The sequence below is a fragment of the Pristiophorus japonicus genome, chromosome 8 (genome assembly GCF_044704955.1).
Source record: "Pristiophorus japonicus isolate sPriJap1 chromosome 8, sPriJap1.hap1, whole genome shotgun sequence".
In the NCBI taxonomy this organism is placed as follows: domain Eukaryota; kingdom Metazoa; phylum Chordata; class Chondrichthyes; family Pristiophoridae; genus Pristiophorus; species Pristiophorus japonicus.
Window position 1 is genome coordinate 4,391,383 of NC_091984.1, and position 26,461 is coordinate 4,417,843.

Here is a 26,461-nt window from a genome sequence, read left to right on the forward strand (position 1 = left end):
ACATGCTCTCCAAGGTCCCTCTGTTCCTCTACACTTCTCAGTATCCTAGCAGTTATTATGTATTCCTTTGCATTGTTAGCCCTCCCCAGATGTTTTACCTCGCATCTCCTTATGTGGCTCGATGTTGATAACGCTCTTGCGAAGTGCTGTAGGACGTTTTACTATGTTAAAGGTGCTATAGAAATGCAAGTTGTTGTTGTATTGTGGGAGCACTAAATCCTCCTCTTATCATTAACCTGTTGCTCCTTGCTCCTGTTTAGCTAGCAATACAGTTGTAGAGTAAAACAAATGTTTATTTTTACTGCTTCGTGTTATATAGAATCATACAGCGCAGGAGGCCATTCGGCCCATCGTGCCTGTGCCGGCTCTGTGACAGCTATCCAATTAATCCCACTTCCCAGCTCTTTCTACAAATGTTTCCCTCCTTCACATACAAAAAGGAGAATGTGATAAAGGCATAAAAAGTACAAGCGTTTATAAACTCCTCTCACGTTTCATCTTGCACGTTTCCTTGGCCAACCAACGTTTTCAGAAATTTCCAACCAATAACACAACCTGAAAATCAACACATTCAGGGCTGGATTTTCCGGTTCTCGCCCCGGACCGGCCTGAAATGGGACGGCCAGGTCCCCCTGCGCCCTGTCACGATCCTCAGGTCGGGTTTTGCGGCGGGCGCTGAGCAGTACCGGGGGACTTTTGACTGGAACCCGACCCGTCCGCCTGGAATCGTGCCTCGCAATGACCGCCTGGGAAACCAGAGCAGTCCAGCTATGCCAGCGGCGGTGAGGAAGCTAATGTGTTGTACAAGTGCGAGTGTTTGTTCTTTTAACTTTTTTAGCGATTTGTGGCGGGGGCAATGTTTGTGTGTTTATTTTTAAGGTCCCCCCCAAGGCCTCTCTCGAAGCGCACACAGCCTGGCATTTTAGTTCACGAGTTTCCCATTTTTGCATCTCAAAAGTTGTACAATGCCTCCCTTCGCTGCACACCCTGGCGCAGGGACCAGATGCCCAAACTTCCTTACTACAGCGCAATCTATTCCTGGCCGGTAACTTTCCCGGCCCACCTCTGCTTTCGCCACGAAAACAGGAAAGCTTAAAATCCAGCCCTCAGGGTCACACCCAGCTCACATTATCTGAAATGTAATGTCCGTGTAAGGAGAAGGAAAAAAAACAAGCGAGCGGAGATAAAATTCACTTTACAAAAGTAGTCCAAAAAAAGAAATATTACCCAAAACGGACCCGCACAACTGGAAAGAAAGTATCAGACCTCTGATTAAATTACCCAACTGCGGATGGAAGATTATTTCTGGAGCTATCGGTTCACGCCCTCCAGGTTTTCCCACCGTGGACAAGGGCTGCGCTTTCTTTAAATTCATTCTGGGTATTAACAAGTGTCGATCACGTGGCACCCATCAGAGACACGATGTCGCCCTCGCCATCGCTGTGAGCTGCGTGTCCCCGCTCCCTCTCTGTGGTTCTCTGTCTCCGTCTGCGAGTGTAGGCGGAGGCTGCTCGGCCCGCCTTTTCCTCGGGCTCTTCAGCTGGCACGGTGGCACATATGGCGGATTGAAGTCCAGTATAAAACCTAGAATCCAAAACGCAAATTAACATGGCGAGGAACGGGTTTGAGAAAGAGTAAATAAGAAGAAACTGTTTCCACTGTGTCTAGGAGGGACGGTAACCAGAGGACACAGATTTAAGGTAATTGGCAAAAGGACCAGAGGGGAGATGAGAAGAAGTTTTTTTTTAAAAACACAGCGAATTATGATAATCTGGAACACGCTGCCTGAAAGGGCGGTGGGAGCAGATTCAATAGTAACTTTCAAAAAAGGAAATTGGATAAATACTTGAAGGAGAAAAATTTGCCGGGCTGTGGAAAAAGAGCACGGGGAGTGGGACTTAATTGGATCGCTCTGTCACAGAGCTGGCACAGGCACGATGGGCAGAATGGCCTCCTTCTGGGCTGAGAGATTTTAATAATTGAATTCAAATGCTGAAAAGCTCTGAAAGTACCTGTGAAATTATCAGAAAGCAGAACTGGAGTTTAAAAATAATTTGCCCTAATCTTCGACTTGCTGGAATATAAAATACAATGATGCAGATAGTTATAAGGTGCTTGGGTCCCTAGTGTGACGGTAAGATACAGGATTGCACTGGGGGTATCCCATATAATCACGTTCCAATCACTGCCTTGAGAAACAGAGGGACCATGAAGCTGGCAAACTGTCGGAAAATTTTGACAGGTTCACAAAGTCCTTTAGGGAAGGAAAACTGCCGTCCTTACCCGGTCTGGGCCTATACGTGACCCCAGTCCCAGACCAGTGTGGCCGTCTCTTAACTGCCCTCTGAAGTGGCCGAGCGAGAGTCAGTTGTACAAGGGAAACTAGGGATGGGGAATAAGTGCCGGCTTTGCCAACGATGCCCACATCCCAAGAATGAATAAAGACAAAGTAGCCAAGACAAGAAAGGGCGATGAAATCAGAGTCTGCAAAAACTTTTAAAAGGCAATTGGATATGTACTTGAAGAGGACTAATTTTCAGGGTTATGGGGAAAAAACTTGCATGCGAGACTAAACTGGACAGCTCTTTCAAAGAGCCGGCACAGGCATAACGGGCTAAATGGCCTCCTTCTGCGCTGTGACATTCTATGATTCTATGACAATTTTAGTGAATAACTTGCATATGGTGGGAACATGTAGTCCTCGAGAAGCAGTTTGTCGGTCTACCACTAGGGGCAGGTCGTCTGCACGTCATGCAGCCCAAGGAATAGTGCATGGGACAGCCAGAAAACAGAGAAACACGAGAAGAAAAACTGCTCCGTTTGATTAAAATCTGAACCCAGAATCTTGATAGTGCTTAAAAAAAGGCAGTGAAAACTCAATGTCAGCCGCGGCTCAGTGGGTCGCACTCTCTTGCCTCGGAGTTAGAAGGTTTGTGCGGTCAAGCCACTTTGCACAGAATTGAGCACAAAATCAGTGTAATACTGATGAAGTGCTGCACTGTCAGATGTGCCCTTTTTTCGGATTGGGCATTAAATCCCGTCTGCCCTCTTGGGTGGAAGGAAAAGGCACTATTTTGAAAAAAAGCAGGGTGCCCTGGGCCAATATTTATCCCTCGACCAACGTCACTAAAACAGATTATCTGGAAATGATCTGTTTGTGGGAGCCTCCTGTGTATAACTGGCTGCAACAGTGACTACACTTCAAAAGTATTTCAAAGGTGCTGTTATTCTTTCTTGTAGGCTCTCAATACAAGACTTTGACAACACTGCTAAATCCTAGTTGGATCCTGACTTCTTTTGCTCTAGGAACAGGAAAAGGCTGTTCAGCCCCTCGAGCCTGTTCCGCTATTCAATCAGATCACTGCCGATCTGTAGCTTTTCTCCATCTTGTGGAGTGATGTGCCTGAGGAAGCAACTCACCAGCAGCAGTACCAAACTGGTTAGTGAAATGGAGGTTGTACAAGCAGGGCACTGGCCATGTCTGCCATTCCTCCGTCTGTAATCTTTCACAGCTCCAAGATGTACAACTACTCGTATTTATAGAGCGCCTTTAAGGCAGTAAAACATCTCCAAGCTTCACAGGAGCGATTATCAAACAGAATGTCAGACCGAGCCTACATGAGAAGCTTGGTCAAGAGGTAGGTTTTAAGTAGTGTCTTGAAGGAGGAAAGAGAGGTAGAGAGGCGGAGAGGTTTAGGGAGGGAGTTCCAGAGCTTTGGGCCCAAGTAACAGAAGGCACGGCCACCAATGGTGGAGTGATTATAATCAGGGATGGCTCAAGAGGCCAGAATTAGAGCAGTGCAGATATCTCGGAGGGTTGTGGGGCTGGAGGGGATTACAGGGATAGGAAGGGTTGTGGGGCTGGTGGAGCTGGAGGGGATTACAGCGATAGGGAGGGGTGTGGGGCTGGAGAAGGTTATGGGGCTGGAGAAGGTTACAGAGATAGGGAGGGTTGTGGAGCTGGAGGAGGTTACAGAGATAGGGAGGGTTATGGGGCTGGAGGAGATTACAGGGATAGGGAGGGTTATGGGGCTGGAGGAGGTTACAGAGATAGGGAGAGTTATGGGGCTGGAGAAGGTTACAGAGATAGGGAGGGTTGTGGAGCTGGAGGAGATTAGAGGGATAGGGAGGGTTGTGGGGCTGGAGGAGATTACAGGGATAGGGAGGGTTATGGGGCTGGAGGAGAATACAGAGATAGGGAGGATCAAGGCCAAGGAGGGATTTGAAAAGGATGAGAATTTTAAAATCGAGGCGTTGCTTAACTGGTAGCCAATGTAGGTCAGAGTGCAAGGGCGGTGGGGGGGGGGGGGGGGGGAAATTGATGTGCGAATGGGATTTGATGCGAGTTAGGACATGAACAGCAGAGTTTTGGATGACCTCATGTTTATGGAGGGTAGCATGTGGGAGGCCGGACAGGAGGATGTTGCAATAGTAAAGTCTAGACGTAACAAAGGCATAAGATGTAACGAAAAATACAAACATTAAAGCAAGTGGCAACTGCAACCTCTACATTTCACAGCCAATCTTGAATAAAAGTCATGGCAAATGCTGTTTTGGAAACCAATCTGAATGACGTTTTTCTGCTATTAATTTTAATTTTCCCCACATAATTCGAGGAGAGCCAGGGCAGGCTTAAGAAAAGCCTGCAGCGCTACAGATGTTTTGTGTTTAAATGGTGCTACCACAAGTCTCCCAGTGCCTTTAACGGATCCCTGCTGTTTATCCACCACCGTCTCTCAAGATACGTTATCCGGCTGGCTCCAAGGGGACATGTTGTAATGACGATCTGTGTTAATAAAATAAACGGCGCGTCGCGGAATTAAAGAAAGAGTTGAATTTCTATAGCGCTTTTCCCAACCTCAGGACATCCCAAAGCGCTTTACAGCCAATGAAGTACTTTCTGAAGTGTAGTCATAGAAACATAGAAAATAGGTGCAGGATTAGGCCATTCGGCCCTTCGAGCCTGCACCGCCATTCAACAAGATCATGGCTGATCACCCACCCCAGCATCCCCCCCGCCACCCCCCCCCACAGCCGCAAGGACCACATCCAACTCCCTCCCGAACACATCCAATGAACTGGCATCAACAACTCTCCGCGGCAGGGAACCTCACAGGCCAACAACTCCCCGAGTGAAGAAGTCTCTCCAAAGCCCAGCCCCAAACAGCCCACCTCCCATCCCAAGAGCGTGCTCTCCACTGTTGTAATGTAGGAAACGCAGCAGCCAATTTGCGCACAGCAAGCTCCCACAAACAACAATGTGGTAATGACCAGACAATCTGTTTTTAGTAATTATGGTTGAGGGAGAAATATTGGCCAAGATACCGGAGAGAACTCCCCTGTTCTTCTTCAAAATAATGTCCATGAGATCTTATGCGTCCACCCGAGCGGGCAGTCAGGGGTCTCAGTTTTAACGGTTTATCCGAAATACGGCCCTGCAGCATTCCCTCAGTAACTGCACTGGAGCGTCACCCTGGATTATAGTCTCAAGTCTTTGGGATGGGACTTGAACCCACGACCTTCTGACTCAGAGGCGAGAGTGCTGCTCACTGAGCCACAGCTGGCACCTAAGTATTAAACTCCTCCTCACTGCCTCAGATCGCTGGGAGAGATTCTGCAGTCGTCGAATTGCGATTTTACCTTTCTATTCTCCTTTGGTTTTCCTCCATTTTCTGATTCGCCACGTGCACAAGGTAACCGATGTACTCTTCACTCACCAACACTGTCCCTCCATGGCACAAAGGGACCTCCAGGCAGTGGGTGCTGCGAACGGCCTGGTGATCCCCAGACAGCAAAAAACAAAAACAATATTAAAGCAGTTGTTGCAGCCCCAGGGTAAGGAGTCCATCATTAAGGGAGTAGTAGCACGACATTTGGAAAAGCATAATTCAGTCAAGCAGAGTAAATATGGTTTTATGAAAGGGAAATCATGTTTGACAAATTTGGTGGAATTCTTTGAGGATGTAACGAACAGGGTGGATAAAGGGGAACCAATGGATGTGGTGTATTTGGATTTCCAGAAGGCATTCGATAAGGTGCCACATAAAAGGTTACTGCACAAGATAAAAGTTCACGGGGTTGGGGGTAATATATTAGCATGCATAGAGGATTGGCTAACTAACAGAAAACAGAAAATGGTTCATTCTTGGGTTGGCAATCAGTAACTAGTGGGCTACCGCAGGGATCGGTGTTGGGGCCTCAACTATTTACATTCTATATTAATGACTTGGATGAAGGGACTGAGTGTAATGTAGCCAATTTTGCTGATGATACAAAGATGGGTGGAAGAGCAAATTGTGAGGAGGACACAAGAAATCTGCAAAGGGATATAGACAGGCTAAGTGAGTGGGCAAAAATTTGGCAGATGAGTATAATGTGGGAAAATGTGAGGTTATCCAATTTGGCAGAAAAAATAGAAAAGCAGATTATAATTTAAATGGAGAAAAATTGCAAAGTGCTACAGTAGAGAGGGACCTGGGGGTCCTTGTGCATGAAACACACAAAGTTAGTATGCAGGTACAGCAAGTGATCAGGAAGGCAAATGGAATGTTGGCCTTTATTGCAAGGGGGATAGAGTATAAAAGCAGAGAAGTCCTGCTACAACTGTACAGGGTATTGGTGAGGCCACACCGAGAACACTGCGTAGTTTTGGTCTCCGTATTTAAGGAAGGATATACTTGCATTGGAGGCAGTTCAGAGAAGGTTCACAAGGTTGATTCCAGAGATGAGGGGGTTGACTTATGAAGATAGGTTGAGTAGGTTGGGCCTATAGTCATTGGCGTTCAGAAGAATGCGACGTGATCTTATTGAAACTTATAAAATAATGAGGGGGCTCGACAAGGTGGATGCAGAGAGGATATTTCCACTCATAGGGGAAACTAAAACTAGGGGACATAAACTGAGATGAGGAGGAATTTCTTCTCTCAGAGGGATGTAAATCTGTGGAATTCACTGTTCCAGAGAGCTGTGGAGGCTGGGTCATTGAATGTATTTAAGGCGGAGATAGACAGATTTTTGAGCGATAAGGGAGTGAAGGGTTATGGGGAGTGGGCAGGGAAGTGGAGCTGAGTCCATGAGCAGATCAGCCATGATCTTTTTAAATGGTGGAGCAGGCTCGAAGGGCTGCATGGCCTACTCCTGCTCCTATTTCTTATGTTTTTATGAGTGTAAATATGGCATGTTCCCATCAAAGCATGATCCTCGCGAACATGGAATTTGGGATCACCAATCTCCTTCCGGGATACTCGAGATCAAACGTGCACTGATCAAGCGCCGTGCACAGTCTGCCTGCTTTTACAGACCCCTGCTGTTTCCCAGCCACTCTCCCTCGGACAGTCATCGTATCTCAGGTGCTTTGTGACCTTTTGGTAAAAGGCGATAAGCATAGAAATAAGAGTGGAGCAGACAGCCGCTTGGCCATCTTGCACCAGTCCTACCGTTTCAACTGAAACTCTCCACTCTAATTCCATGCTCTCCCAATTCTTCCTTTCCAAAGACTTCTTCCATTCCCTTTTAAAAGATGGAACAGGTTGGGCCTTTTTTCTCTAAAACAAGAGATGGCTGAGGGGCATCCTGATAAATGTCTTTAAGATAATAAAATGGTTTTGATAGGGTTAGAGGGTAGAGAAGATGTTTCCACTTGTTTTGAGGGGGGGAGTGGGGGAAAGAGGAGTCCAAAATGAAGGGCCATCAGTATAAGACAGTCACTAATAAACCCAACGGGGAATTCAGGAGAAAGCTCTTTACCCAGAGAGTGGTGAGAATGTGGAACTCGCTGCTACAGGGAGGGGTTGAGGCGAATAGTATCGATGTATTTAAGGGGAAGCTGGATAAACACATGAGGGAGAAAGGAATAGAAGGATATGGGGATAGGATGAGATGGAGAGGGGTGGGAGGGGGCTGGTGTGGAGCATAAACCCCGGCACGGAGCGGTGGGGCATAAACCCCGGCACGGAGCGGTGGGGCATAAACCCCGGCACGGAGCGGTGGGGCATAAACCCCGGCACGGAGCGGTGGGGCATAAACCCCGGCACGGAGCGGTGGGGCATAAACCCCGGCACGGAGCGGTGGGGCATAAACCCCGGCACGGAGCGGTGGGGCCAATGGCCTGTTCCTGGGCCGTACATTCTATGTAATTCTATATGATATAGAAGAACCTATATTTCTTTCTGTTGGGAAGTAAGTGTAACCAAACACCAGGATGTATCTGATTGGCATTTGACTGTAAACCAAAGCAAGTTATTCTAGGCTTCCACAGAGCACTGGTGAGGCTACATTTGGAATGTCACGTGCAGCTTTTTATTTCATTCATTCTTGGGATGTGGGCGTGGCTGACAAGGCCGGCATTTATGGCCCATCCCTGCTACTCTGAGGTGCTGGTGGTGGGCAGCCTTCTTGAACCGCTGGTAGCGGGTTTGATGCAACGAAGAGGCTTGCTCGGTCACTTCATAGGGCAGTAAAAAGTCAGCCATGTTGGTATGAGGTTGGAGTTGGGAGTCACGTTTAGGCCCAGACCGGGTGAGGGCGGCAGTTTTCATTCTTTCCCTAAAAGGACATCAGTGAAGCAGTTGGGTTTTTACGACAATCCGACAACTTTTACTGGCACCAACTTTTTATTCCTAGATTGTGCCTTCCTACTTTCAACAAAGGCACTGATACAATATATTGTAAGAGAGGTTTGCAGCCGAGGGGGGGGGCGGTTAACGAAGCTAGGTTTGAACCTTGAGAGAATTGTTCCTCCCCCGCCCCACGGATACGTGGAACAGACGTTCGGCTAAAACACCTAGTGTTAATCCGCTAAAAAAAAAACAGGTAAATGACTGGCTGATTAGAAAGGGAACTGCAGATTTTGGAATGGGTTCAAAATCCGCTACGAATATAATCTCAGGCACCTCCTAGAAGTCAAGAGTGCTTACGTCACCAATGTGTCTTCTTCCCGTTCCTTCAAAAGGTAACTTTAAGCTCCACTTGGGCTTTGGCTTACAACAACCTGAATCTCGCCATGCAGGAACTACAGCCATAAATGCAATCTTCCAATCCACAGAGCACCATCCCAGTGCTCTCCAGCCTCATTCAAGAGACACTTCAGACCATCCTGACATGGACATATATCAGACATGCCTTCATCGTCGCTGGATCACAATCCTGGAACTCCCTCCCCACAGCACTGTGGGAGCACCTTCACCACACGGACTGCAGCGGTTCAAGGCAGCGGCTCACCACCATCTTTTCAGGGGGAAATTAGGGATGGGCAATAAATGCCAGCCTTGCCAACGAAGCCCACATCCCAGGAATGCATAAAACAAGAGAGGGAAATCTAAGCTTTTGTTTATTTAGGAGAAGTCAAATGGCTTTCCTCATCTGTATTTATCTCGTTATCTTTTAGTAGCATTTAATTTAGATAAATGTAACGTCATGTATGTTGGTAGGGCTAACACAGAATACACACATCATTTGCAGGTAACAATACTGAAGTATTGGGTTGTATGAATAGAACTATTCAGTATAAATCAAAGGTCACCATTCTGACACTACTCAAGTCTCTAGTCAGACCACATCTAGAGTACTGTGTCCAGTTTTGGTATCCCCACAAGGTGGCTGATATAGTGGCCTTGGAAAAGGTCCAGAGGAGAACTGCAAGAATGATTCCTAGCTTACAGAATCTCAGCTACTCAGGATGCTCAAGGATCTTGGCATGTTTACTTTAGAGCAGTGCAGACTTAGAGGCCTATAAAATAATGAACGGGCTAGATAGCATCCCTATTGCGAGATTATTCCAGTTTAACAGATTGTTGAGGACCAGGGGTCATGAGTTTAAACTGTATGAGAGTGGTGTTGGGTGGATCTTCCTTTCCCAGAGTGTGGGGGAGTTGCTGACTTTTTGACTTCAAGGGGGAGCTGGGCATGATCCTGATTGGGGCAGAGATCGCATCATATAGGTCAGTGTCTTTATAACATTTGGCCCTTGTGATCTCCCGGACTGCTCTCCATTGCCGGGGGGAGAGTCGGAGAGGCATTCCCTTACTTGGTCCTGGAGTTTTTTTTGGGTGGGGGGGGGGGGTAGGAGGTGTTTAGACATGGTGTGGGGCAGGTTTGACGGACCAGTTGGTCTCCTGCCTGTCAACTTTGTAAGTTGGTAATACAGTGCACAGCTGCTAGAACTATTTTTAGAATTGGACATTCCTTCCACCCTCGCCGATATTTCCCCCTCGCTATAATCGGGCCTAGTTCGGGTCTTAAACAAAGATTGCAGTCCAGGCTGTGCACTTCTGCTGGCAGTCTCACCACGAAAGACAACAGAGGGCCGAGCCAACCGGATCGGATGGTCATCCTGCCATCTAGTGGCGAGGCTGGGAAACTGAACACTTGCCCCCAACATTGCCCAGGGCAGCTGGAGCAATGATGAGCAGGTCGGAAGCTGCCAGCGTGACCTGGCCCCTGCTAAGGTTTCGGAAGTCGAGCCTCATTACATTGTGGCAATATTAACACCGGATGACAATCCTGCTGGTAATGCCGTGACGGAGAAGGCGGCACTCTCGTGCCAAAGCTAGCGACACCCATTAATGGGGCATTGGGAGACCACCCTGCAATACTGGAGTTACTTTCTGGAATAACATGCAGTTACACTACATTTCTGGTAAAGGTGTCAGCAGCTGTAGGATCTGCTCACTGCGATGGGAAATTAAAGGTGAGATCTGGTGCGGCTTTTGGATTCAAATGGTATGTGACTTCCATTTCACACAGCATTCATTCTGCATTTTCAGTATAGAGTGTTCTCTCTTCTGTTCACCTCTCTTTCTCTTTCTCTTTCTCTTTCTCTCTCTCTCCCACCCCCCCCCCCCCCCAAGATGTCTGCACTCCTCTAATTCTGCCCTCTTGAGCATCCCTGATTATAATGGCTCAACCACTGGTGGCTGTGCCTTCTGTTGCCTAGGCTCCAAGCTCTGGAATTTTCTGCCTAAACCTCCCTACCTCTCTTTCCTCCTTCAAGACACTCCATAAAACATACCTCTGCACTAATTTCTACTTATACAGCTCGGTGTCAAATACTCCTGTGAAGCGCCTTGGAACATTTCACTATGTTAAAGGCGCTATATAAATACAAGTTGTTGTTGTTAAATACTTGAAAAGGGAAAGAAATTACAGGACTATGGGGAAAGAGCGGTTGGGGGGGGGGGGGGGGAACTAATTGGATAGCACTTTTAAGGAGCCGCACTGGTACGATGGACCGAATGTCCTCCTTCTGTGCTGTAAGTATCTGTGATCCTGAGTGAAGCCTGAAAAACACTATTGTCGCTTGAATGCGCAAATTGTTGGAGTCGTGCCTTATGATACTTGGTATAATGCATGTATACGTAGCACATATAGCGTTCTCTGCAATCATTTTCCCATATGTTTCAGTGATTACTGACGTTGATATTGCAGTTTTTATTTTGTTTTATTGAACAATTAAGCTGGTGATGTACGTCACAGAACTACTGTACATCTCCCCTATACTCACTGACTGACCTACACTGACTCTCAGTTCACCAACGGCGTGATTTTAAAATTTTCATCCTCGTGTTGAGATCTTTCCATGGCCCCGCACCTCCCTATCTCTGTAACCTCTTCCAGCCGCACAATCCTCCGAGATCTGTGCACTCCTCCAACTTTGACCATGCCACCATTGGCAGCCATGCCTTCAGCTGCCTGGGCCCCAAGCTCTCCACCACCTTTAAGATGTTCCTCAACATTCACCTCTTTAACCATACTTTTGGTCACCTGTCCTAATATCTCCTCCTGTGGCTGGGTGTCAAATTTTGGAAGTGTTGCAATGACCGTGCTGCTTATTTTGACGGTGAAGCCTGAGATACATGTTAATGACGACATTAATAAATAGAAAGATTAATAAATCATTAGATATATTCAAAAGGGACTAAAGGGATCAAGGGGTATGGAGAGAAAGCAGGAGTGGGGTACTGAAGTTGCATGATCGGCCATGATCATATTGAATGGTGGTGCAGGCTTGAAGGGCTGAATGGCCTACTCCTGCACCTATTTTCTATGTTTCTATGAAGATTGCAGACTGGAGAGGATGGGATTGTTCTCCTTGGAGCAGAGACCGTTAAGGGGAGATTTAATAGAGGTGTTCAAAATTATGAGGGGTTTCGATAGAGTAAATAGGGAGACACTGTTTCCAGGAGGGTTGGTAACCAGAGGACACAGATTGAAGGTGATTGGCAAAAGCACCAGAGGAGAGGTGGAGAGTTTCTTTTTGAAACTCTGAGTTGTTGTGATCTGGAATGTACTGCCTGAAAGAGCGGTGGGAGCAGATTCAATAGTAACTTTCAAAAGGCAGTTGGATAAATACTTGCAAAGGAATCATTTGCAGAGCTGTGGGGAAAGAGCAGGAGACTGAGACTAATTGGATAGAAAGAAAAAGACTTGCATTTATATAGCAGCTTTCACGACCACGAGGCGTCTCAAAGCTCTTTACAGCTAATGAAGTACTTTTTTTGGAGTGCAGTCACTGTTGTAATGTGGGATAGCTCTTTCAAGGAGCTGGCACGGGCACGATGAGCCAACCGGCCTCCGATACTGCGAGATTCTGTGAGTGAAACGGCTAAGTAGAAGAGTTTTTAGGATCTGTTACAGTGAGACGGGACAATTACTGGGACCCGACCTCCCAGAGCTAAACCTGGCCTAGGGAAGGGAGCAGCAGTGGCTCAGAATTCAATCGGAAGTCAGTGAAAGTTGCACGGTGTATATAGCCCACTGCTGAATATATCATTCAATCATAGGGCCACAGCCTGCTGATTACTGACATGTGGAAACTATCAAGAGGCGGCCAGTTTAGGTCGTGCTCAGAATGGAATTCGAATAGTCGTCCCGTGATTAACTTGCAGGACTTCATCTGTAGAGAACGGGGTATAAAATCAACACGCGTAAATCATTTTTAATGAAGCAATATAAGTAAAATCATTTTACCATCATTATTTTTCCTTTCTTGCCAATTGTGATCCCAGAGTTCCTGAAGCCGGAGTTTATAGCGACAGAGTGCTGTAACCCAGAACAGTACCAAGTCAGCACAGATTGAATTTAAAATCTAGAAGGTATCTTAGAATTGCAAAAAAAAATCAAAACTTTGGCTCTCTAATTAAGATAAGTTCCTTCATAACATTTTGATATTCAATGATGTAGTTTCACATAGAATTTAGCACACAGAAACAGGCCATTCAGCCCAACAGGTCCGTGCTGACGTTTATGCTTCAATCCAGCCTCCTCCCACCTCTCCATCTCCCTCATGCGTTTATCCAGCTTCCCCTTAAATGCATCGATACTATTCACCTTACCCCTCCCTGTGGCAGCGAGTTCCACATTCTCACTGCTCTCTGGGTAAAGAAGTTTCTCCTGAATTCCCCATGTGACTGTCGTATATTTATGACCCCTAGTCCTGGTCTCCCCCACAAGTGAAAACATCATATCTACGTCTACCCAATCAAACTGCATCATAATCTTAAAATGTCGCCCCCTCACCCTCCTCTTTTCTACAGAAAAGAGCCCCAGCCGGTTCAGCCTTTCCTGATAGTTATAACCTCTCAGTTCTAGTATCAGTCTTGTAAAAAAAAAAGTCACTTCCCAAGTGCCTCAATATCAATTTTGTGCAATGCTCCAACTGATTAAACTGTAATGCCGTCTGAATTAATTCAATATAGGTATAGGTTTAATAAACCAATAAATGTTTTAGAAACATAGAAAATAGGTGCAGGAGTAGGCCATTCGGCCCTTCGAGCCTGCACCACCATTCAATGAGATCATGGCTGATCATTCACCTCAGTACCCCATTCCTGCTTTCTCTCCATACCCCTTGATCCCTTTAGCCGTAAGGGCCATATCTAACTCCCTCTTGAATATATCCAACGAACTGGCATCAACAACTCTCTGCGGTAGAGAATTCCACAGGTTCACAATTCTCTTGAGTGAAGAAGTTTCTCCTCATCTCGGTCCTAAATGGCTTACCCCTTATCCTTAGACTGTGACCCCTGGTTCTGGACTTCCCCAACATCGGGAGCATTCATCCTGCATCTAACCTGTCCAATCCCATCAGAATTTTATGTTTCTATGAGATCCCCTCTCATTCTTCTAAACTCCAGTGCTTAAAATAATAAAAAATGTTAATGTAACAGCAATCTTACAAAGTTATAAATCCAGAACGTAACAAGCATTACATATCAGCAGAGTGTCCCACATACTATCGAGAGCTATAGATGGAACTCCCTGCCTAAACCTCTCCGCCTCTCTACCCTTCTTTAAGATGCTCCTTAAAATCTACCTCTTTGACCAAGCTTTTGGTCACCTGCCCTAATTTCTCCCTATGTGGCTCGGTGTCAATTGTTGTGTCTCATAATACTCCTGTAAAGTGCCTTGGGATGTTTTAACTACGATAAAAGGCACTATATAAATACAAGTCGTTGTTGTTGTAGCTGTTTGCCTTCGGGAGCTGTCCTTTAAATGTGCCTAATCTTATATTTACTCCTTCTTTCCCAAAGCAATTGCCTTCTCCTCCATCCGGAGGCCCCGACTCCCCTTCACTGGGTAATCTTCCACAGGTACCTCCCCTTTCTGTGCCTGGCCCAAGCATCCGCTCTTGCCCACGACCCCGGACCGTTAATGTTGGTGAGAGGTTTGACCGCTGGAGGTCACAGCGAGTTCAACCTGCGCCTCCGTCGACTTCCACCCAGGCCCTGCTCTGGAAGGGAGTCATCGCTGAATGGTGATGGGGAGTCTCAACTCCGGGGAGTGTTCCTACTCCCAAGGAGGAGGCCCTTGAGCCTGTTCCACCATTCAATGAAATCTTGGCTGATCTGCACCTCGATTGCAGTTGCCCGCCTTCGCTCCATATTCCTGGATACCCTAACCCAACAAAAATCCATCGATCTCACTCTGCAAGGCTCCAAGTGACCCCCAGCATCCACAAAGAGGCACCGGAGAAGGTGCAAATAAGATTTACAAGGATGATACCACAACTGAGATGTTATAAATATCAGGAAAGGATGAACAGAGAAGGCTGAGGGGTGACCTGGTCTTTAAAATAATGATGGGGTTTGATAGGGTAGACATAGAGAAAATGTTTCCAATTGAGTGGAGAGGCCAAAAGTAATGATGAGCAATAGATGGAGAGAGTTCCAGATTCCCACTGCCCTTTGTGTGAAAAATAACTTCCTGATTTCACCCCTGAACGGCCTGGCTCCAATTTTAAAGTTATGCCCCCTTGTTTAGAAGAATGAGGGGGGATCTCATAGAAACATATAAAATTCTGACGGGACTGGACAGGTTAGATGCAGGAAGAATGTTCCCGATGTTGGGGAAGTCCAGAACCAGGGGACACAGTCTAAGGATAAGGAGTAAGCCATTTAGGACTGAGATGAGGAGAAACTTCTTCACTCAAGAGTTGTTAACCTGTGGAATTCCCTGCCCCAGAGAGTTGTTGATGCCAGTTCATTGGATATATTCAAGAGGGAGTTAGATATGGCCCTTCCGGCTAAGGGGATCAAGGGGTATGGAGAGAAAGCAGGAATGGGGTACTGAAGTTGCATGATCAGCCATGATCATATTGAACAGTGGTGCAGGCTCGAAGGACCAAATGACCTACTCCTGCACCTATTTTCTATGTTCTAGGATTCCCCCCACCAGAGGAAATAGTTTCTCTCTCTCTACCTTATTGAATCCCTTTAACATTTTAAGCACCACGATCAGATCGCTCCTCAACCTCCCACACTCAAGCCTAGTCTATGCAACCTGCCCTCCTAATCTAACCCTTTATCCCCGGGTATCATTCTGGTGAATCTGCGCTCACCCCCTCCGAGGCCAATCTATCCTCCCTGAGCTGGACACAATGTCCAGCTGAGTCTGGCCAAGACTCCCTGGGTCCATCCCCTGGCCTGGGCGGCCCGTTTACTCTCCAACTTGAGCGACCAAGGCAAACTCTCAACATCTGACTCTTACCAGGAGTTGTGCATCCTCCACCTTCCTGCATTGGACGTGGAGAACAAACGGCTCAAATTTAAAGACTGCGTTGTCGGGTGCTTTCTGCAGCCCCGCAACCTACAGGGTGAAAAAAAGGCCAAGTGTCAGAAGTTAATGATAAAAAAGGATGCACCAGTTTACACACCAATGGAAAATACAGCTGAACGTGATGCTGTTTGCTCATTACAATCCCGTCACTGTCACACAACTTTGGCAAGATGGACAGCGGACCCCGGGATGAGAACTACAGTTACGTGCAGAGACTAGAGCAGCTGAGATAGTTTCCCTCAGAGCAGAGGAGGTTTAAGAGGCGATTTGCTAGAGGTGTGCAAAATCAGAACGGGTTTGGATAGTGTAAATACGGAGACACTGTTTCCAGTGGCAGGGAGGTCGGTAACCAGGGGACACAGATTGAAGGTCATTGGCAAAAGAACCCGAGAGGAGATGAGGAGAATTTATTTACGCAGCGACTTGTTATGATCTGGAACGTGCTGCCTGAAAAGGTGGAGAGTTTTCCAGATTTCCACTACCCTTCGATGCTGATTCAACAGTAACTTTCAAAAGGGAGTTGGATAAATACTTGAAGGGGAGAAAATGTGCAGGGCTTTGGGGAAAGAGCAGGGGGAGTGGGATTAATTTGATAGCTCTTTCAAAGAGCCGGCACAGGCTGTCTGACTCTGTGGTATCAGCTCCACTATTTATACAATTGTGAACAAGGATTCAGCAGGGTAGATAGTGAAACTATTTCCTCTGCTGGGGAAAAATCAAGATCGAGAGGACAGTCTTAAAATTGCAGCGTATTCTCCCTGCACAGAGCTACATCGATGCATTTGTTGCATGTACTGAAAAAACACATTCGTATTACTTATAAATCCTACTACTGTGAGGAGATGATGCTGAATACATTATACAGGTTGAACCTTCCTTATCCGGAAACCTCGGGACCTGGCCTGTTCCGGATAAGGGATTTTTACGGACAAAGGGTGGTCACGTTAAATTGGATGGGTACCGGTTCTGAGCAAGGGGATATCGGGGCTGGCTGGCTTGGGGCTGGGAGTACGGCAGAGAGATCAAGGTGGGGAGGGGGGCAGTGGATCGCGGGGTCAGGCCAGCGATTGCGGGAGTCGGCAGCGAGGAAGGACTTCAATTTGTTCATGTCGGAGTTCTGCGCATGCGCCACCCAGTGGCCGAGAGTGGTTCCAGACGAGGGGTGGTTCCGGATAAGGGAGGCTCAACCTGTACTGCTTAAAGAAAACCACTGCAGCAATACCGAACTACAAACGGAGGATACCGAGATATGTGAATTAACTGTTCCAAGTCGGCTATCAATTGAAAAGAATCCTCTGACAGAACAAGCTAGAAGCACAAAGGGGAACAGTTTGGCCCCATTTGGGGTATTGTGTCCCGTTCTGGGCTCTGAACTTTAGGAAGGATGTGAAGGCTTTGGAGACTGTACGTTATGTGGAGATTGGAGAAGCTGGGGCTGTTCTCCTTAAAGCAGCGAAGGCTGAGGAGATTTGATAGAGGTGTTTAAAATCATGAAGTGTTTAGCTAGAGTAAATAATGAGGCACTGGTTCCAATGGCTGAAGGGTCAATAACCAGAGGTCACAGATTTAAGGTGATTGGCAAAAGGAGCAGAGGCAACATGAGGAAAAACCTTTTTACTCAATGAGTGGTTAGGAGTTCCCTGATAGGGCGGTGGATACAGATTTAACAACAGCCTTCAAAAGGGAACTGGGTAAATATTTGAAGGATAAAAAATTGTAGGGATATGGGGAAAGAGCAAGGGAGTGGGACTGACTGGGTTGCTCTATGAAAGAGCCGGCACAGACTCGATGGGCCGAATGGCCTCCCTCTGTGCTGTATCATTGCATGATTCTATGAACAAAGTATTGGTTTCATACCACATCTTCTTTCCGACACATCTCGTGAGTCACATATAGCCAGGAGCAGTTCTGTTTCTGTACTTTGGTGTGATCGGAGCCCTAAACAAATCACAAGCACATTATAGATTAGATGATTTACAATACGGAGTCGATCAGAAAAGAATAGTACAGTAACCGGCCAGGTCAATCCCTGTCAAGCAACAACTGCCTGCATTGATTTTATAGATAAAATAGTGAGTAGTTTGGTTAACAGTAGCTGACTTGAAGCATCTTGGTGTCAGCCGTGGGTGGCACTCTCTCCTTCAGTCAGTTTTTCCCTTATCCCTCCATGACCTCGCCCCCTCCCAATCTCTGTAACCTCCTCCAGCCCGACAACCCTCCGAGATCTCTGCGCTCCTCCAATTCTGGCCTCCTGTGCATTCCTTCGCCTCACCATTGTCGGCTATGCCTTCAGCTGTCTAAGCATTAAGCTCTGGAATTCCCTCCCTAAACGTCCCTCTCTCTCCAACCCCGACTGAAGACACAAGTCTTTCACCAAGTGTTTGGTCCCCTGTCCTAATAACTCCTTATGTAGCTCAGTGTCAATCTTTTGGTCTGGTATGGCTCTTGTGAAGCACTTAGGAGTGTTTTATTAAGTTAAAGCAGCTATTCTAGCCTTTTTCACTCTTTAGTGATGAATGCGCTGCACATTGCTTGCCCACGACAGGTTTGGATGCGCGCTGTAGATAGCCACGGTGACGTCATGGTCAGCGCGCATTAATAATCGCTGTGACGTCATGGCCAGCGGGTAATAATCGCCGTGACGTCATGGTCAGCTCGCAGTAATAGTCGCTGTAACATCATGGTCACCACGCATTAATAGTCGCTGTGACGTCATGGCGCGAGCTTGTTGCATAGAATTAACATCTCAGAAACAGGCCATTCGGCCCAACTGGTTCATGGTAGTGTTTATGCTCCACACAAGCCTCCTCCCACCCCTCTTCCAGGTGTCCCCTTTAAATGCATCTATGCAATTTGTCTCACCAGGGTAAAGAAGTTTCTCCTGAATTCCTCATTGGATTTACTAGTGATTTCCTTATATTTATGGCCCCTAGTTTTAGTCTCCCCAACAAGTGGAAATATCTTCTCTACATCTATCCTATCAAAACTTTGAAGACTTTTTAAGTGTCGTTAAAGCACAGGCCATTTGGCCCATCGAGCCCGTGCCGGCTCTCTGCAAGAGCCCCTCAGCCAGTCCCACTCCCCGCCCTGTCCCTGTAGCCCTACAAATTCTTTTCCCTTCAGGTATTTATCCAACTCCCTTTTGAAAGCCGCGATTGAGTCTGCCTCCACCATCCTCTCAGGCAGCGCATTCCAGATCCTAACCACTCGCTGCGTAAAACAGTTTTTCCTCATGTCGTCATTGGATGATTGGCCAATCACCATAAATCTGTGTCCTCTGGTTTTCGATCCTTCCGACAAAGGGAACTGTTTTTCTCAATCTACTCTGTCTAGATGCCACGATTTTCAACATTTCTATCAAATTTCCTCTCAATCTTCTTTGCTCTAAGGAGAACAACACCAGCCTCTCCCCATAACTGAAATTCCTCATTCCTGGAACCATTCTTGTCATTCTTTTCTGCAGCCTCCCTAAGGCCTTCACAGCCAGAATTGGATACAATACTCCAGTTGTGGCCGAACCAGTGTTTCATAAAGGTTCAATAACTTCCTTGCTTTTGTACTCTTTGCCTCTATTTATGAAGCCCAGGATCCCGTAATTTGTTTTAACTGCTTTCTCAACCTGCCCTGCCACCTTCAACGATTTGTGCACATATAACCCCAGGTCTCTCAGTTCCGTACCCCATTTAGGATTGTACCCTTTAGTTTATATTGCCTCTCCTCGTTCTTCCTACCAAAATGTATTACTTCACACTTTTCTGCGTTAAACTTCATCTGCCATGTGTCCGCCCATTTCACCAGCCTGTCTATGTCCACTTGAAGTCTATCACTCTCCTCCTCGCTGTTCACTATATTTCCAAGTTTTGTGTCACCTGCAAGTTTTGAAATTGTGCCCTGTACACCCAAGGAAGAGACATATAAATTGGACAGAAAAAGCAGCAAACCTGAGGACTGGGAGAAATTTAGAATTCAGCAAAGGACAAAGGGTTTAATTAAGAGGGGGGGAAATAAGAGTACGAGAGGAAGCTTGCCGGGAACATAAAAACTGACTGCAAAAGCTTCTATAGATATGTGAAGAGAAAAAGATTAGTGAAGACAAACGTAGGTCCCTTGCAGTCAGATTCAGGTGAATTTATAATGGGGAACAAAGAAATGGCGGACCAGTTAAACAAATACTTTGCTTCTGTCTTCATGAAGGAAGACACGAATAACCTTCAGGAAATACTAGGGGACCGAGAGTCTAATGGGAAGGAGGAACTGAAGGATATCCTTATTAGGCGGGAAATTGTGTTAGGGAAATTGATGGGATTGAAGGCCGATAAATCCCCGGGGCCTGGTAGTCTGCATCCCAGAGTATTTAAGGAAGTGGCCCTAGAAATAGTGGATGCATTGGTGATCATTTTCCAACAGTCTATCGACTCTGGATCAGTTCCTATGGACTGGAGGATAGCTAATGTAACACTACTTTTTAAAAAAGGGAGAGAGAAAATGGGTAATTATAGACTAGTTAGCCTGACATCAGTAGTGGGGAAAATGTTGGAATCAATCATTAAGGATGAAATAGCAGTGCATTTGGAAAGCAGTGACAAGATTGGTCCAAGTCAGCATGGATTTATGAAAGGGAAATCATGTTTGACAAATCTTCTGGAATTTTTTGAGGATGTAACTAGCAGAGTGAACAAGGGAGAACCAGTGGAAAGAACCAGTGGATGTGATGTATTTGGACTTTCAAAAGGCTTTTGACAAGTTCCCACACAAGAGATTGGTGTGCAAAATCAAGGCACATGGTATTAGAGGTAATGTACTGACATGGTTAGAGAACTGGTTGGCAGACAGGAAGCAGAGAGTCGGGATAAATGGGTTCTTTTCAGAATGGCAGGCAGTGACTAGTGGGCACCACAGGGCTCAGTGCTGGGACCCCAGCTCTTTACAATATACATTAATGATTTAGATGAAGGAATTGAGTGTAATATCTCCAAGTTTGCAGATGACACTAAACTGGGTGGCGGTGTGAGCTGTGAGGAGGAAGCTAAGAGGCTGCAGGATAACTTGGGCAGGTTAGGTGAGTGGGCAAATGCATGGCAGATGCAGTATAATGTGGATAAATGTGAGGTTATCCACTTTGGGGGCAAAAACAGGAAGGCAGAATATTATCTGAATGGTGGCAGGTTAGGAAAAGGGGAGGTGCAATGTGACCTGGGTGTCATGGTTCATCAGTCATTGAAAGTTGGCAAGCAGGTACAGCAGGTGATGAAGGCAGCAAATGGTATGTTGGCCTTCATAGCTAGGGGATTTGAGTACAGGAGCAGGGAGGTCTTACTGCAGTTGTACAGGGCCTTGGTGAGACCTCACCTGGAATATTGTGTTCAGTTTTGGTCTCCTAATCTGAGGAAGGACATACTTGCTATTGAGGGAGTGCAGCGAAGATTCATCAGGCTAATTCCAAGGATGGCTGGACTGACATATGAGGAGAGACTGGATCGACTGGGCCTTTATTCACTGGAGTTTAGAAGGATGAGAGGAGATCTCATAGAAACATATAAGATTCTGACGGGACTGGACAGGTTAGATACGGAAAGAATGTTCCCGATGTTGGGGAAGTCCAGAACCAGGGAACACAGTCTTAGGATAAGGGATAGGCCATTTAGGACTGAGATGAGGAGAAACTTCTTCACTCAGAGAGTTGTTAATCTGTGGAATTCCCTGCCGCAGAGAGTTGTTGATGCCAGTTCATTGGATATATTCAAAAGGGAGTTAGATATGGCCCTTATGGCTAAAGGGATCAAGGGGTATGGAGAGAAATCAGGAAAGGGATACTGCGAGAATGATCAGCCATGATCTTATTGAATGGTGGTGCAGGCTCGAAGGGCCGAATGACCTACTCCTGCACCTATTTTCTATGTAAGTCCAAGTCATCAATATACATCAAGAAAAGCAGTGGTCCCAGTACCGACCCCTGGGATACACCACTGTATACCTTCCTCCAGTCCGAAAAACAACCGTTCACCACTACTCTTTCCTGTCACTTAGCTAATTTCGTATCCATGCTGCCACCGTCCCTTTTATTCCATGGGCTTCCATTTTGCTGGCAGTTGATCAAACGTCTTTTGGAAATCCATGTACTCCATATCAACCGCATTGCCCTCATCAACCCTCTCTGTTACCTCAGCAAAAAACTCAATCAAGTTAGTTAAACAAATCTGTGCAGGCTTTCCTTTATTAATCCACGCTTGTCCAAGTGAGCGTTAATTTTGCCTTGTTTGGTATAAAGGCCCTGATTTTGGGGTGGGTATGGTGGTGTACTCTCAGAGTATGCGTTCACAGGTCATCCGTACGGCCAAAGAAAAAACAATTGTGGCAGAGAGCTGGGCTATTTGCCCACTAATTGTCCAGCAATACTGCACAGAAATGTTACGGTTGATGCAAACAGGCGCATGGCCGGTTTGCATTAGCACAGAATCATAGAATGGTTACAGCGCGGCAGGCCATTCGGCTCGTCGAGCCCGTGCCGGCTCTCTGCAAGAGCGCTTCAGCCAGTCCCACTCCCCTGCTCTTTCCCCGTAGCCCTGCAATTTTTTTTCTCTCAGGTACTTATCCAATTCCCTTTTGAAAGCAGCGATGGAGTCTGTCTCCACCACCCTCTCAGGCAGCGCATTCCAGATCCTAACCACTCACTGTGTAAAAATGTTTTCTCTTATGTCACCTTTGGTTCTTTTACTAATCACCTAAAATCTGTGTTCTCTGGTTCTTGATCCTTCTGCCAATGGAATAAGGAAGGTTTTTTAGCATTTTCTTCTCAGAAATCATAATAGTTTAACTGTAGCAAATGAGTTTTTCTTGTTTCTGCAAATATTAGAGTTTAATGATGTCGATAAAATTATCGGCAAAATTAAATTGTTAGTGAAGTGGGTGGAATGAAGCTAATTTGGAATTAAATTCCAATCCTGTACATTATAATTAAATCTGCTTACAGAATTACCTTCTGAAATGACGTAAAATCCCTAATTCTGTTTCCTGATTGGAGGACCAGGCATACATGATCCCCGGTACATTGAAACATGGAAATTTACAGCGCAGGAGGAGGCCATTCCGGCCCATCGTGTCTGCGCCGGCCCTAAAGGTTACGTATAAACCTATGAACAATGACGGAAAGGCAAACCAATCCGCCTCACCACAACTGTGACACCCCTTATACTGAAACATTATACACCCCACCCTCTGCCAGGCAACGAGTTCCAGATCCTCACAACCCTCTGTGTAAAGCAGCACCCCCCTCAAATACCCTCTAAACATTCTGATGGGATTGGACAGGTTAGATGCAGGAAGAATGTTCCCAATGTTGGGGAAGTCCAGAACAAGGGATCACAGTCTAAGGATAAGGGGTAAGCCATATAGGACCGAGATGTGGAGAAATTTTTTCACCCAGAGAATTGTGAACCTGTGGAATTCTCTACCACAGCAAGTTGTTGAGTCCAGTTCGGTGGATATATTCAAAAGGCAATTAGATGTGGCCCTTACGACTAAAAGGGTCAGGGAGTATGGAGAGAAGGCAGGAGTGGGGTACTGAAGTTGCATGATCAGCCATGATCATATTGAATGGTGGTGCAGGCTTGAAGGGCCGAATGGCCTGCTCCTGCACCTATTTTCTGTTTCTATGTCTATGTTAAACCTTCCACCAACCACCTTAAAATTATGCCCGCTCGTAATAGACCTCCACCAATGGAAATAGACCCTTACTATCCACCATGTTCATGCCCCTCAATATTTTGTACACCTCAATGAGGTCTCCTTTCAACCTCCTCTGATCCAATGAGAACAAACTCAGCCTATCTAATCTGTCCTCATAACTAAGATTCTCCATTCCAGGCAGCATCCAAGTAAATCTCCTCTGCACCCTCTTTAGTGCAATCACATCCTTCCTATAATACGGCGACCAGAACTGCATGCAGTACTCCAGCTGTGGCCTAACCAAAGTATTATACAACTTAAGCTGCCGGTACGCTTTGGCACCGGCAGCGCCCCGGGATCCGTGGCCCATTACACCACCCTCCTACTCTCAGCGTCAGACCGCAAGTAATCGCAGGAGGGCCACCATCATGGAGGTGCGTACTCCAGAGGGAGGCCTCCCACTGCAATTTTTTGATCCAATCTCTCAGTTCTGGTATCATGCTTGTAATTCTTTTTGAACCCATCCCAACGACTCTATATCCTTTTTTAATCTGGCGACCAGAACTGTTCACAGTGTTCCAAGTGTGGTCTAACCATGATGCGATACAAGTTTGACATCACTTCTCTACCTGTCAATTCTATCCCGAGAAATGAACTTGCTTGTTTATGGCCTTATTAACCTGCGTCACTACTGTTAATGATCTGCCGATCTGTACCCACCCGATCCCTCTGCTCTTTTTTGTCAATAGATGCCGTCATGGCAGGAGGGCGGTGTCACCGTGATGTCATGATGGGAGTGTATTGCCGACGTTCGCCCATGACTGTTACCCATCCCACTTGGCCCCCTTTTACCTACTCACTCCCCCTCCTCCCTCTCACCCCCACAATGTCACTTTCTCCCCCCTATTCTCCCTTCCCTCCTCCCTCTCTCACACCCTATTCACCCTCTCTCAACCCCCATTCCCCCTCTTCCCATTACCCCCATTCTCCCTCACTCCCCCCTCCCTCACACCCTATTCCCCTCTCACCCCCATTCCCCCCACATTGCCCCATTCCCCTCACATTGCCCCCTCGCTCACACTCTCTCTCCCCCTTCTCTTCCCCCACATTCCCCTCCTCTCACTCTTCTTCCCCCCACATTCCCACCGCTCCCCCCACTCACATTCCCCCCTCTTACCCCTCGCCCCCACATTCCCCTCTTCCCCCCCACAACCACCCCACCATTCACCCCTTACCCCCCCACCCTCCCCCCTTAACCCCTGCCACATTCCCCTTACCCCCCCCCACACATTCCCCCCTTACCCCCCCACACATTCCCTCCTCACCCCCCCACACATTCCCTCCTCACCCCCCACACATCCCTCCTTCACCCCCCCCACCCTCACATTCCCCCCTTCACCCCCACATTCCCCCCTGCCACATTCACCCTCACCCCCCCACATTCCTCCCCCTCCCCACACATTATTCCCCCTCTTCCTCCCCACACATTATTCCCCCTCTTCCCCCACACACATTATTCCCCCCTCTTCCCCCCCACATTATTCCCCTCTCCCCCCCACATTATTCCCTCCCTCACCACCACCACCCCCATCATTCCCTCTCTCCCCCCCGATTCCTTCCCCACTCCCCCCCCCCCCACTCACTTCTCCTCTCCCCCATTCCCCCTCACCCCTCACTCCATTTCCCACTCCACCACTCTCCCCATTCCCCCCTACCCCCCTCACTTCCCCCCCCCCCAACTCCTCCACCCCCCCACGTCCCCATTCCCCCCCATGGCTCACCCCCAGCAGCAGCACCCGGCCCGAGCACGAGCTGGTGCTGCAGTAACGCTCCGAGCCGTTGAGCAAGGTCAGCAGGCCGGCGATCTGCGGGTCCCAGCTCCCGCTCCGGCTCAGGTCGGTGGCGGCCCGCAGCCGCTGCTCCTTCTGCCGCCCGAACCGCTCGGCGGCGGGGCCCGGGCCCGGGCCCGAGCCCGGGGTTGCCGGGGAAACCGGCCGCGCGGCGGGAAGGTGCGGGCCCGAGCCCGGGGTTGCCGGGGAAACCGGCCGCGCGGCGGGAAGGTGCGGGCGCGGGCGCGGGCGGGGGGTTGCCGGGGAAACCGGCCGCGCCGCCATTTTAAATGCGAGCAGTGGCGGTTGCGGGCCGGCGCGCGAACCCCCCGTGGGCGGCGGGACACACAGGCCGCGGGGCGGGGTGCGACCGCTCGTCCGCCAGCGGGCTCGGCTCGGCTGGGCCCCGGCAGGTTGGCAGCTCACCGGGCTGACGGGGATCGCGGGGATAGGGGATCGGCGCCGAGCTGATGGACGCGGCTTCCCTCAGCTCGGCGCCATTTGCCGCCGGCCGCCGAGCGAAGTGCTGCTTGAGCTGATGCTCACTCTGAGAGTCTCTGGGTTCAAACCGACGCGTTTGCTTCAAGTGGCTCCACTGTCAGGGGTTTTTTTTTTGACGGGAGTAAATACGGAGAGATTGTCCCCACTGGCAGGGGGCTGTGGGTTCAAGTCCCACTCGCGACACTGCGGCGCTCCCTCAGTACTGCCCCTCCGACAGTGCGGCGCTCCCTCAGTACTGCCCCTCCGACAGTGCGGCGCTCCCTCAGCACTGCCCCTCCGACAGTGCGGCGCTTCCTCAGCACTGCCCCTCCGACAGTGCGGCGCTCCCTCAGTACTGCCTCTCCGACAGTGCGGCGCTCCCTCAGCACTGCCCCTCCGACAGTGCGGCGCTCCCTCAGCACTGCCCCTCCGAC

At 48.0% G+C, this 26,461-nt stretch overlaps 2 protein-coding genes across 5 annotated transcripts in view; one reads left to right on the plus strand and one right to left on the minus strand.

Annotated features, from left to right (window-relative positions):
* Window positions 1–272: 272 nt before the first annotated feature.
* tyw3 (tRNA-yW synthesizing protein 3 homolog (S. cerevisiae)) lies at window positions 273–26,073 on the minus strand. The gene is made up of 6 exons (XM_070886472.1): window positions 25,500–26,073; window positions 17,911–17,991; window positions 15,985–16,083; window positions 12,967–13,038; window positions 5,641–5,774; window positions 273–1,584 (listed from the first exon to the last, which is right to left on the minus strand). Exons 1-6 carry the CDS (start codon window positions 25,830–25,832, stop codon window positions 1,398–1,400), a joined length of 906 nt encoding a protein of 301 aa, XP_070742573.1. The 5' UTR covers window positions 25,833–26,073; the 3' UTR covers window positions 273–1,397.
* The window catches only part of cryz (crystallin, zeta (quinone reductase)), a 43,380-nt gene continuing 27,499 nt past the window's right edge, over window positions 10,581–26,461 (plus strand). The window contains exon 1 of one of the 4 annotated variants that reach the window (XM_070886471.1): window positions 10,581–10,687. Coding sequence is in view for 1 of the 4 variants with exons in the window: in XM_070886467.1 (XP_070742568.1) it covers window positions 25,838–25,960 (123 nt within the window). In the remaining 3 variants the exon portion in view is untranslated. Of the gene's footprint in view, window positions 10,688–25,532; window positions 25,614–25,758; window positions 25,779–25,835; window positions 25,961–26,461 lie in introns of those variants that run through there. The other 3 variants (XM_070886468.1, XM_070886470.1, XM_070886467.1) reach the window with 3 other exon arrangements.

Bases quoted from the DNA above. Each gene is read 5' to 3' on its own strand.
- tyw3 (XM_070886472.1), bottom strand. From the start codon at position 25,832: ATGGCGGCGCGGCCGGTTTCCCCGGCAACCCCCCGCCCGCGCCCGCGC. The intron at 16,084-17,910 runs GTATGAAACCAA...TTCACCCTGTAG, and splicing joins TGTGTCGGAAAGAAGATGTG to GTTGCGGGGCTGCAGAAAGC. The intron at 13,039-15,984 runs GTAAGAGTCAGA...TCTGGGTTACAG, and splicing joins TGGAGGATGCACAACTCCTG to CACTCTGTCGCTATAAACTC.